Source organism: Dreissena polymorpha, unplaced genomic scaffold, assembly GCF_020536995.1.
Source record: "Dreissena polymorpha isolate Duluth1 unplaced genomic scaffold, UMN_Dpol_1.0 chrUn003, whole genome shotgun sequence".
Lineage (NCBI taxonomy): Eukaryota > Metazoa > Mollusca > Bivalvia > Myida > Dreissenidae > Dreissena > Dreissena polymorpha.
Window position 1 is genome coordinate 603,827 of NW_026273317.1, and position 12,435 is coordinate 616,261.

General features: G+C 36.2%; 2 protein-coding genes across 2 annotated transcripts in view; one reads left to right on the plus strand and one right to left on the minus strand.

Moving 5' to 3' along the window:
• The window catches only part of LOC127863242 (sentrin-specific protease 1-like), a 289,205-nt gene that overhangs the window by 104,251 nt on the left and 172,519 nt on the right, over window positions 1-12,435 (plus strand). The window lies entirely within an intron of this gene.
• On the minus strand, window positions 82-11,299 carry LOC127863265 (uncharacterized protein PF3D7_1120600-like). Its single transcript, XM_052402665.1, has 2 exons — window positions 9,292-11,299; window positions 82-7,343 (listed from the first exon to the last, which is right to left on the minus strand). Exons 1-2 carry the CDS (start codon window positions 11,297-11,299, stop codon window positions 82-84), a joined length of 9,270 nt encoding a protein of 3,089 aa, XP_052258625.1.

The following is a 12,435-nucleotide window of genomic DNA, read 5'->3' on the forward strand; positions in this document are numbered from 1 at the left end:
GTCCATTCTTCTATATTGAGGAAATGATCATCATGTTCTTTGATTTCTACTAACGTGGTGGTTTGCATATCCGATTTAGATTCAGGAATATTGTCGAATCACCTTCTCATCAGTATCTTCGACGTTCTTCTTCTCCACGCCGTCATTCATTTCTTCAATCTTAGGTATTTTATTGAGTTCTGATTCAGTGTCAGGGGTTTGCTGCATGTCTTCTTCAAGTTTATCTGTTAACATGTTGACCTTTTGACTTTCTTCCTCTAAAATTCTGTCCTGATCATGGGTATATTCATCATTTGTATTTTCTAACTGCTTAATTTCGGTGCCTTGAGCCAATGAATTAGGGATACTTCTACTGTCGCTGTCGTGCTCATATGCCATTATTTCACATTCATCAATCAGTTTTTGATCTTCTGTAGCTTGGGAATCGTTTTGTGTCTGATTGAGGCGTTCAGTATCAGAAAAAATAATGTTTTGTATAGCATCGACGCCTTCGAAAGTTTTTGCCTCTCGTTCGTCAATTTTAGTCTCACCCGCTTCTCTCTCAGTTATATATTCGTGTTTATCGTTCTGCTTATGCGCATCTGTTTCAGATTCGTTTGCCTGTTTCTCAACTGTCACCATAAGAACATCATTAGTCGGACAAGTTGCGACTTCTACGTCACCCTTTGTAGTTAGTTCATGTTCATCTTTTTCTCCCACTGACGTCATTTGCATTTCACTCTCTGACGCGTATAGGCCGTCACTTATTTTATCACTGGTACCATCGTCTTTTGTAATGTCCACGTTTTCATTGAACTGTTGTGCTTCCGTATCAGCAGTTTCTTTAATTTGTTCAGTTATTATCATGTTCAATTGATGATCAATTTCTGAAATCCTTTCATTGTTTTCATTAACGCCTTCGACTTTCATATTTCCTAATTCTTTGTCTTCATATTCATTATTCTCTGGACTTGAGATTATTTGATCTTGGTTGTTGTGCTCGTTTGCAGCTGTTTCAGATTCACATGGCGGTTTCTTATTTTCGGTCATTTCATTAACATCATTTACCTGACTACTTACGGTTGTTGTTTCACTTTTTATGGTTAGATCATTTTTGTCTTCAACTTGCTCTGCTGTTGAAATGTGCTTATCAATTTCGAACTCTGAATTGAATACCATAACGCCATTAGCAGTGCCTTCGGATTTCTCGTTATCCAGGTCGTCTTGTATTATATCACCCATGTGTTGAACAGCTGGATCTGCTGTAGGAACAATGGTTTGCATTAATTCATTTTTAATTTTGTCTTCTGAAGCCGTGTCAATCGTAAAATCCTTTTCTAAAGTAATCTCATTTTTCTTATCAACGCTACCTTCAACTTTATCATTTTCTAAATATCCAATTTCAGACTTATCAGCTTCTTCACTAAGTACTTCAACTGTGTGTTCCTCCTCATTTAAATCTGGTTTTAATGTATATGAAACAATCTTATCCTCGGTTGTCATTTCTGTAATATCAAGTGTTTTACCAGTAAGGGTCCATTCTTCACTTTTGAAGAAATGATCACCATGTTCTTTGATTTCTACTAACTTGGTGGTTTGCATATCCGATTTAGATTCAGGAATATTGTCAATCACCTCCTCATCAGTATCTTCAATATTCTTCTTCTCCATGCCGTCATTCATTTCTTCAATCTTAGGTATTGTATTGAGTTCTGATTCAGTATCAGGGGTTTGCTGCATTTCTTCTTCAAGTTTATCTGTTAACATGTCGACCTTTTGACTTTCTTCCTCTAAAATTCTGTCCTGATCATGGGTATATTCATCATTTGTATTTTCTAATTGCTTAATTTCGGTGCCTTGAGCCAATGAATTAGAGATACTTCCACTGTCGCTGTCGTGTTCATATGCCATTATTTCAAATTCATCAATCGGTTTTTGATCTTCTGTAGCTTGGGAGTCGTTATGTGTCTGATTGAGGCGTTCAGTATCAGAAAAAATAACGTTTTGTATAGCATCGATGCCTTCGATAGGTTTTGCCTCTCGTTCGTCAATTTTAGTCTCACCCGCTTCTCTCTCAGTTATATATTCGTGTTTATCGTTCTGCTTATGCGCATCTGTTTCAGATTCGTTGGCCTGTTTCTCAACTGTCACCATAAGAACATCTTTAGTCGGACAAGTTGCGGCTTCTACGTCACCCTTTGTAGTTATTTCATGTTCAACTTTTTCACCCACTGATATCATTTGCATTTTACTCTCTGACGCGTATAGGCCGTCACTTGTTTTATCACTGGTACCATCGTCTTTTGTAATGTCCACGTTTTCATTGAACTGTTGTGCTTCCGTATCAGCAGTTTGATCGATCTTTTCTTCTTTAAGTTGTTCAGTTATTATCATGTTCAATTGATGATCGATTTCTGAAATCCTTTCATTGTTTTCATTAACGCCTTCGACTTTCATATTTCCTAAATCTTTGTTTTCATATTCGTTTTTCTCTGTGCTTGAGATTATTCGATCTTGGTTGTTGTGCTCGTTTGCATCTGTTTCATATTCACATGGCGGTTTCCTATTTTCGGTCATTTCATTAACATCATTTACCTGACTACGTACGGTTGTTCTTTCTCTTTTTATGGTTAGATCATTTTCGTCTTCAATTTGCTCTGCTGTTAAAATGTGCTTATCAATTTCGAACTCTGAATTGAATACCATAACGTCATTAGCAGTGCCTTCGGCTTTCTCGTAATCCACGTCGTCTTGTATTACATCACCCATGTGTTGAACAGCTGGATCTGCCGTAGGAACAGTGGTTTGCATGAATTCATTTTTAATTTTGTCCTCGAAAGCCGTGTCAATCGTAAAATCCTTTTCTAATGTAATCTTATTTTTCTTATCAACGCTACCTTCAACTTTATCATTTTCTAAATATCCAATATCAGACTTATCAGTTTCTTTACTGAGTACTTTAACTGTGTGTTCCTCTTCAATTAAATCTGGTTTTAATGTATATGAAACAATCTCATCCTCGGTTGTCATTTCTGTAATATCATGTGTTTTACCAGTAAGGGTCCATTCTTCTAATTTGAGGAAATGATCATCATGTTCTTTGATTTCTACTAACGTGGTGGTTTGCATATCCGATTTAGATTCAGGAATATTGTCAATCACCTTCTCATCAGTATCTTCGACGTTCTTCTTCTCCACACTGTCATTCATTTCTTCAATCTTATGTATTGTATTGAGTTCTGATTCAGTGTCAGGGGTTTGCTGCATGTCTTCTTCAAGTTTATCTGTTAACATGTTGACCTTTTGACTTTCTTCCTCTAAAATTCTGTCCTGATCATGGGTATATTCATCATTTGTATTTTCTAACTGCTTAATGTCGGTGCCTTGAGCCAATGAATAAAGGATACTTCTACTGTCGCTGTCGTGCTCATATTCCATTATTTCACATTCATCAATCAGTTTTTGATCTTCTGTAGCTTGGGAATCGTTATGTGTCTGATTGAGGCGTTCAGTATCAGAAAAAATAACGTTTTGTATAGCATCGACGTCTTCGATAGTTTTTGCCTCTCGTTCGTCAATTTTAGTCTCACCCGCTTCTCTCTCAGTTATATATTCGTGTTTATCGTTCTGCTTATGCGCATCTGTTTCAGATTCTTTGGCCTGTTTCTCAACTGTCACCATAAGAACATCATTAGTCGGACAAGTTGCGGCTTCTACGTCACCCTTTGTAGTTATTTCATGTTCAACTTTTTCACCCACTGATGTCATTTGCATTTCACTCTCTGACGCGTATAGTCCATCACTTATTTTATCACTGATACCATCGTCTTTTGTAATGTCCACGTTTTCATTGAACTGTTGTGCTTCCTTATCAGCAGTTTGATCGATCTTTTCTTCTTTAAGTTGTTCAGTTATTATCATGTTCAATTGATGATCAATTTCTGAAATCATTTCATTGTTCTCATTAACGACTTCGACTTTCATATTTCCTACATCTTTGTCTTCATATTCATAATTCTCTGGACTTGAGATTATTCGATCTTGGTTGCTGTGCTCGTTTGCAGCTGTTTCAGATTCACAAGACGGTTTCTTTTTTTCGGTAATTTCATTAACATCATTTACCTGACTACTTACGGTTGTTGTTTCACTTTTTATGGTGAGATCATTTTCGTCTTCAACTTGCTCTGCTGTTGAAATTTGCTTACCAATTTCGAACTCTGAATTGAATACCATAACGCCATTAGCAGTGCCTTCGGATTTCTCGTTATCCACGTCGTCTTGTATTACATCACCCATGTGTTTAACAGCTGGATCTGGTGTAGGAACAATGGTTTGCATGAATTCATCTTTAATTTTGTCTTCTGAAGCCGTGTCAATCGTAAAATCCTTTTCTAAAGTAATCTCATTTTTCTTATCAACGCTACCTTCAACTTTATCATTTTCTAAATATCCAATTTCAGACTTATCAGCTTCTTCACTGAGTACTTCAACTGTGTGTTCTTCCTCATTTAAATCTGGTTTTAATGTATATGAAACAATCTTATCCTCGGTTGTCATTTCTGTGATATCATGTGTCTTACCATTAACGGTTCCATCTTCACTTTTGAGGAAATGATCATTAAGTTCTTTCATTTCTACTAACGCGGTGGTTCGCATATCCGATTTAAATTCAGGAATATTGTCAATCACCTTCTCATCACTATCTTCGACGTTTTTCTTTTCCACGCCGTCATTCATTTCTTGAATCATATGTCTTGTATTGAGTTCTGATTCAGTATCAGGGGTTTGCTGCATGTCTTCTTCAAGTGCATCTGTTAACACTTTGACCTTTTGACTTTTTTCCTCTAAAATTCTGTCCTGATCATCGGTATATTCATCATTTGTATTTTCTAACTGCTTACCTTCGGTGCCTTGAGCCAATGAATTAGAGATACTTCCACTGTCGCTGTCGTGCTCATATACCCCTATTTCAGATTCATCAATCATTTTTTTATCTTCTATAGTTTTAGGATCGTTATGTGTCTGACTGGGTCCTTTAGTATAAAAAAAACTGACATTTTGTATAGCATCGAGTTTTTCAATATTTTTTGTCTCTCGTTCTTCAATTTTAGTCTCACCCGCTTCTCTCTCAGTTATATATTCCTGTTTATCGTTCTGCTTTTGCGCATCTGTTTCAGATTCGTTGGCCTGTTTCTCAACTGTCACCATAAGAAAATCATTAGTCGGACAAGTTGCGGCTTCTACGTCACCCTTTGTAGTTAGTTCATGTTCATCTTTTTCACCCACTGACGTCATTTCCATTTCACTCTCGGACGCGTATAGGCCGTCACTTATTTTATCACTGGTACCATCGTCTTTTGTAATGTCCACGTTTTCATTGAACTGTTGTGCTTCCGTATCAGCAGTTTGATCGATCTTTTCTTCTTTAAGTTGTTCATTTATTATCATGTTCAATTGATGATCAATTTCTGAAATCCTTTCATTGTTTTCATTAATGCCTTCGACTTTCATATTTCCTAAATGTTTGCATTCATATTCATTATTCTCTGGACTTGAGATTATTTGATCTTGGTTGCTGTGCTCGTTTGCATCTGTTTCAGATTCACATGGCGGTTTATTATTTTCGGTCATTTCATTAACATCATTTACCTGACTACTTACGGTTGTTGTTTCACTTTTTGTAGTTAGATCATTTTCGTCTTCAATTTGCTCTGTTGTAGAAATTTGCTTATCAATTTCGAACTCTGAATTGAATACCATAACGCCATTAGCAGTGCCTTCGGCTTTCTCGTAATCGTCTTGTATTACATCACCCATGTGTTGAACAGCTGGATCTGCTGTAGAAACAGTGGTTTGCATGAATTCCTCTTTAATTTTGTCTTCTAAAGCCGTGTCAATCGTAAAATCCTTTTCTAAAGTAATTTCATTTTTCTTATCAACGCTACCTTCAACTTTATCATTTTCTAAATAAACAATTTCAGACTTATCAGCTTCTTCACTGAGTACTTTCACTGTACTGTCCGCCTCACTGAAGTCTGGTTTTAATGCATATGGAACTTTCTCATCCTCTGTTGTAATTTCTGTAATATCATGTGTCTTACCAGTAACGGCCCCATCTTCATTTTTGGAGACAAAGTAATCATGTTCTTTGATTTCTTCTAACGTGGTGGTTTGCATATCCAATTTAGATTCAGAAATATTGTCAATAACCTTCTCATCAGTATCTTCGACGTTTTTCTTTCCCACGCCGTCATTCATTTCTTTAATCATAGGTCTTGTATTGAGTTCTGCTTCAGTATCAGGGGTTTGCTGCATGTTTTCTTCACGTTCATCTGTTAACAATTTGACCTTTTTAATTGTTTCCTCTGAAATTCTGTCCTGATCATCGGTATATTCATATTTTGTATTTTCTAATTGCTTAACTTCTTTGCCCTGAGCCAATGAATTAGAGATACTTCCACTGTCGCTGTCTTGCTCATATGCCACCATTTCAGATTCATCAATCAGTTTTGTATCTGCTTTAGTTTGAGGATCGTTATGAGTCCGACTGAGACGTTCAGTATCAGAAAAACTGACGTTTTGTATAGCATCGAGGCCTTCAATATTTTTTGTCTCTCGTTCTTCAATTGTAGTCTCATTGACTTCTCTCTCACTTATATATTTGTGTTCATCGTTCTGCTTGTGCGCATCTGTTTCAGATTCGTTGGCCTGTTTCTCAACTGTCACCATAAGAACGTCATGAATCGGACATACCGTTGCTTTTCCTTCACCCGCTGTAGTAAGTTCATGTTCAACTTTTAGTCTCACTGATGTCATTTGCATTTCAATCTCTGACGCGTATAAGCTGTCACTTATATTATCATTGGTACCATCCTCTTTTGTTATGTCCACGTTTTCATTGAACTGTTGTGCTTCCGTATGAGCAGTTTGCTCGATCTTTTCTTCTTTAATTTGTTCAGTTATTACCATGTTCAATTGATGATCACTTTCTGAAATCCTCTCATTGTTTTCATTAACGACTTCGACTTTCATATTTCCTAAATCTTTGCCTTCATATTCATTATCCTCTGGACTGGGGACTATTTTATCTTTGTTTTCGTGCTCGTTTGCATCTGTTTCGGATTCACATGGCGGTTTCTTATTTTCGGTCATTTCATTAACATCATTTACCTGACTACTTACGGTTTCTTTTTCACTTTTTGTGGTTAGATCATTTTCGTCTTCAACTTGTTCTGCTGTTGAAATTCGATAATCAATGGCGAACTCTGAACCGAATACCATAACGTTATTAGCAGTGTCATCGGCTTTCTCGTAATCCACGTCGTCTTGTATTTCATCACCCATGTGTTTAACAACTGGATCTTCTGTAGGAACGGTGGCTTGCATGAATTCATCTTTAATTACGTCTTCTAAAACAGTGTCAGTCTGAAAATCCTTTTCTAAAGAAATCTCATTTTTTTTTATCAACGCTACCTTCAACTTTATCATTTTTTAAATGTCCAATTTCAGACTTGTCAGCTTTTTCACTGAGTACTTTCACTGTACTGTCCGCCTCATTGAAGTCTTGTTTTAATACATATGAAACTTTCTCATCCTCGGTTGTCATTTCTTTAATATCATGTGTCTTACCAGTAACGGCCCCATCTTCATTTTTGGAGACAATATAATCATGTTCTTTGATTTTTTCTAACGTGGTGGTTTGCATATCCGATTTAGATTCAGAAATATTGTCAATAACTTTTTCATCACTATAATCGACGTTCTTCTTTTCCACGCAGTCATTCATTTCTTGAATCATAGTTCTTGTATCGAGTTTTGATTCAGTATCAGGAGATTGCTGCCTGTCTTTTTCAAGTTCATCTGTTATCACTTTGACCTTTTGACTTTCTTCATCTAACAGTCCGTCTTGATCATCGGTATATCTATCTTTTGTATTGTCTAACCGATTAACTTCGTTGTCTTGAGCCAATGAATGGGAGATACTTTCACTGTCGCTGGCGTGCGCATTTATCATTATTTCAGATTTATCTATCAGTTTCTTATTTTCTTTATTTTTAGGATCGTTATGTGTCTGACGGAGGCGCTCAGTATCAGAAAAACTGACGTTTTGTATTGCATCGACTCCTTCGATATTTCTTTTCTCAGTTTCTTCAATTTTAGTTTCGTCCGCTTCTCTCTCAGTTATATATTCGTGTTCATTGTTCTTCTTATGCGCATCTGTTTCAGATTCGTTATCTTTTTTTGAAGTAATTTTATTTGTATTTTCAACGCTTCTTTCCAACTTATCAATTTCTAAATATCCTGTTTCATATTTATTAGCCTCTGCACTGATAATTTTAATTGTGTTATCCTCAATTAAATCTGATTTAAATGCATGTGAAGGTGTCGCATCTTCGGTGGTAATTTCAGATATATCATATGTCTTACCGGTAACGGTTTCTTGTTCACTTTTTGAGAAATGATCATCGTTTTTATTATATTCGTCAGTGATAGTTTCCTGTGTTGAATGATCATTGTCAATCTCTTTAAGACTATCAATTATCTGACTAACATCGCTTTCTTCGTTGTTATGTGTAGTTGCAGTGTCAGAAATGTCAAGCTCACTAATTTCGTTAAATGTTTCAGATTTTTCTAACTCATTTGCCATCGACTCAATTTCATTTGTTTCGTTCACATACGAATTAAAATCATCGCTGTATGTTATTTCACATGTAAAGCTTCCTTCCTGTTCTGATGTACAAATCTTGTTTTCGTGATCACAAACGTCTTGAATCAATGATGATACGGGTACTGGATCCGTCGGTTCACAGGCAGGACCAAATATCTTAATGTCATTTTCCTCCTTGTAAGTTTTTGATTGTTCAGGTGATTGTACTTTGAGGGGAAATAACCTGGGTGATTCAACACTCCAAGTTTCATTTTGCTTTTCATTTTTACTAAAATCATCAGTGTCATTAGCGGTTTCTGCTTCATTTGGTTTAATCTCCTCTTCTTTGTTATCAATGGTAACATTACGTGTGTCTTTACCTTTTTCTTCTAACAATGTTTCAATACAAATTTCTTTATCACAAGAAATGTAATTTTCTTTAATATCACTTTGTATGGCTTTCTTTTGCTCTAATTCTTCAAATTCAGCATCTTTGTTGTATATATTGGATTTAATGTCAAATCTATATTCTTTGTCGTTTGTTTCAGAAACATTTACTCGTTGCTGATTGTCTGTTATTTTTGCAAGAGTATCTGGCTCACTATTAATGATTTCTTCATTACAATTGAAGTGTTTATTATGTTCCACTTCTTTATTTTCCATACCAGTCTTTTGCATTTCCCGTTCGGTCACCGATATCTTTACGATTTCATTCTCATCGGCGCTTATGTATTTCACATGATCCACATCTCCGTTGATTATTTCAGTGATCGGTCTAAGTTTTGTTTCTTCTTCTGAGGCAGTAATTTGATCATTATGTTGTTTCGTGTCTTCGGTTAAAATCATGTTCATCTCACGCATTGTTTCAGAAAATCCGTAACGTTTGGTCTCTGATTCGTTGTCAATTTCTTTATCATCGGTACCTTTGTATTTTACGATTTCCTGATCTCCACTGATTACTTCATTGATGTCATTGACAACTTCTTGTTTATATGCAATATTGGTTCGAAGATATTTCACCTCTCTACCTTCGTCTATTGAGTTCTTTTGCAGTTTTAGTTCAATATTAACGAACTGATCACTTTCGTGTTTACCTTCTTCTGTTAACACAGTTTCCATATGAGATTCTGTTGAAAAAGAAGGTATAGTTTCGTAATCGTTGTTTGTTTCGACTTTCATATTGTCTAATTCAGAAGCTTTATTTTCGTTGTCATGGTCGCTTGTGTTTGCTCGTTCATCTGAATCTGTTATCGATTCATTCGTTAGTTGCTCGAATGCAATAACATTAGAAACCTCATTTGGCGAATCAGTTATGGTTTTAGCTTCACTGTCGGTGTGAAAATTATTATCTGCAATTTCTTCGTCCAAAGAGGACGTTTGCATGTCAGTTTCGGACAAGTGGATGTCAAGTTCAACCCCAGGTTTGCTATTGAATTCCTTTACATCAGTACCTTCGCCTTTCATATTTTCCGAATCGACACAAATAACTTCAGTGACCTGTTCAACAGTCTGTTCTACTTTAGTGTCTTTAAAGTGATCGCTGTCATCTTGACCTTCTTTTGTAAAGATAGTTGCTAACTTGCGCTCAGGATCAAACGTCGTGTCATTGCGCTTTACATCAGCTGTTTCCACATTTGCTACTTCTGCAAATTCGGTTTCATTCACCTCTTCATTTCTGATATGTGTGTCATTGGTGATATGTTTCTTTGCATCTGCGTTAGTTTCAAGGTCCTGTTTAGTATCTTTTATCGTTTCAGTAACGGTTTCTACTTGACTATTTGTGGGGAGATCTTTATCTTTTGGTTCTTTTTCTACCGAGGTCATTTGTAAATCATGTTCGTTCTCGTTGTTTGTTTCGACTTTCATATTGTTTAATTCAGAAGCTTTATTTTCGTTGTCATGGTAATGATCGCTTGTGTTTGCTCGTTCATTTGAAACTGTTTTCGATTCATTCGTTAGTTGCTCGAATGCAATAACATTAGAAACCTCATTTGGAGATTCCGTTATGGTTTCTGCTTCACTGTTGGTGTGGAAATTATTGTCTGCAATTTCTCCGTCCACAGAAGGCGTTTGAATGTCATTTTCGGTCTCACATATTGTGTCAATTTTCTTATCATTGCGGCCATCTTCTTTAACACTTTCTATATCAGCACTTAAACTTGCTTTCTCGTTTATGGTCTGTTCACTGTCTTGCATAGGTGTGTCTGTTTTAGATTTATCTTTAATATTAGGAACATCATCCATGCCATACACGACATTTTCCGACTCGTGTTTATTGCTAACATTTATTTCCTCTTTATATTCTTCCACTGAGGACAAGTGGATGTCAAGTTCAAACCCAGCTATGCTATTGTATTCCTTTACATCGGTACCTTCGCCTTTCATATTTGCCGAATCACCACTAATAACTTCATTGACCTGTTCAACAGCCTGTTCTACTGTAGTGTCTTTAGAGTGATCGCTCTCTTCTTGGCCTTCTTTTATTAAGATAGTTTCCAACTTGCGCTCAGTATCAAACGTCGTATCATTGTGCTTTAAATCAGTTGTTTCCACATTTTCTACTTCTGCAACTTCGGTCTCTTTCGCCTCTTCATTGCTGATATGTGTGTCATTGGTGGGATGTTTATTTGCATCTGCTTTAGTTTCAATTTCCTGTTGTTTATCTTCTATCATTTTAGTAACTGTTTCTACTAGACTATTAAATGGGCGAACTTTATCTTTTGGTTCTTTTTCTATCGAGGTCATTTGTAAATCATTTTCGTTCTCGTTGTTTGTTTCGACTGTTATTTTGTTTAATTCAGAAGCTTTAATTTCGTTGTCATGGTCATGATCGCTTGTGTTTGCTCGTTCATTTGAATTTGTTTTCGATTCATTCGTTAGTTGCTCGAATGCAATATCATTAGAGACCTCATTTGGCAAATCAGTTATGGTTTCCTGCTTCACTGTTGGTGTGGAAATTATTGTCTTTGATTTCTTCATCCACAGAGGGTGTTTGCATGTCATATTTGGTCTCACATATTCTGTCAATTCTCGTATCAATGATGCCGTCTTCTTTAACATTTTCTATAGCCCCATTTAAACTTCCTTTCTCGTTTGCGGTCTGTTCACTGTCTTGCATAGGTGTGTCTGTCTTAGATTTATCTTTAATATAAGGAACATCATCCATGCCATAATCGACATTTTCCGACTCGTGTTTATTGTTTACATTTATTTCCTCTTTATATTCTTCCATTGAGGACAAGTGGATGTCATGTTCAAACCCAGCTATGCTATTGTTTTCCTTTACATCAGTACCTTCGCCTTTCATATTTGCCGAATCACCACTAATAACTTCATTGACCTGTTCAACAGCCTGTTCTACTGTAGTGTCTTTAGAGTGATCGCTCTCTTCTTGGCCTTCTTTTATTAAGATAGTTTCCAACTTGCGCTCAGTATCAAACGTCGTATCATTGTGCTTTGCATCAGTTGTTTCCACATGTTCTACTTCTGCAACTTCGGTCTCTTTCGCCTCTTCATTGCTGATATGTGTGTCATTGGTGGGATGTTTATTTGCATCTGCTTTAGTTTCAAGCTCTGGTGTATTATCTTCTATCATTTTAGTAACGGTTTCTACTTTACTATTAATGAAGATATATTTATCTTTTGGTTCTTTTTCTACCGAGGTTATTTGTAAATTATGTTCGTTCTCGTTGTTTGCTTCGACTTTCATATTGTTTAATTCAGAAGCTTTATTTTCTTTGGCATAGTTAGGATTGCTTGTGTTTGCTCGTTCAGTTGAATCTGTTTTCGATTCATTCGTTAGTTGCTCG

Coding starts and splice junctions, on each gene's coding strand:
- LOC127863265 (XM_052402665.1), bottom strand. CDS start 11,299: ATGATAGAAGATAAACAACAGGAAATTGAAACTAAAGCAGATGCAAAT. Junction 7,344..9,291: donor ACGGGAAATGCAAAAGACTG/GTATGGAAAATA, acceptor CCGTTCCTACAG/AAGATCCAGTTGTTAAACAC.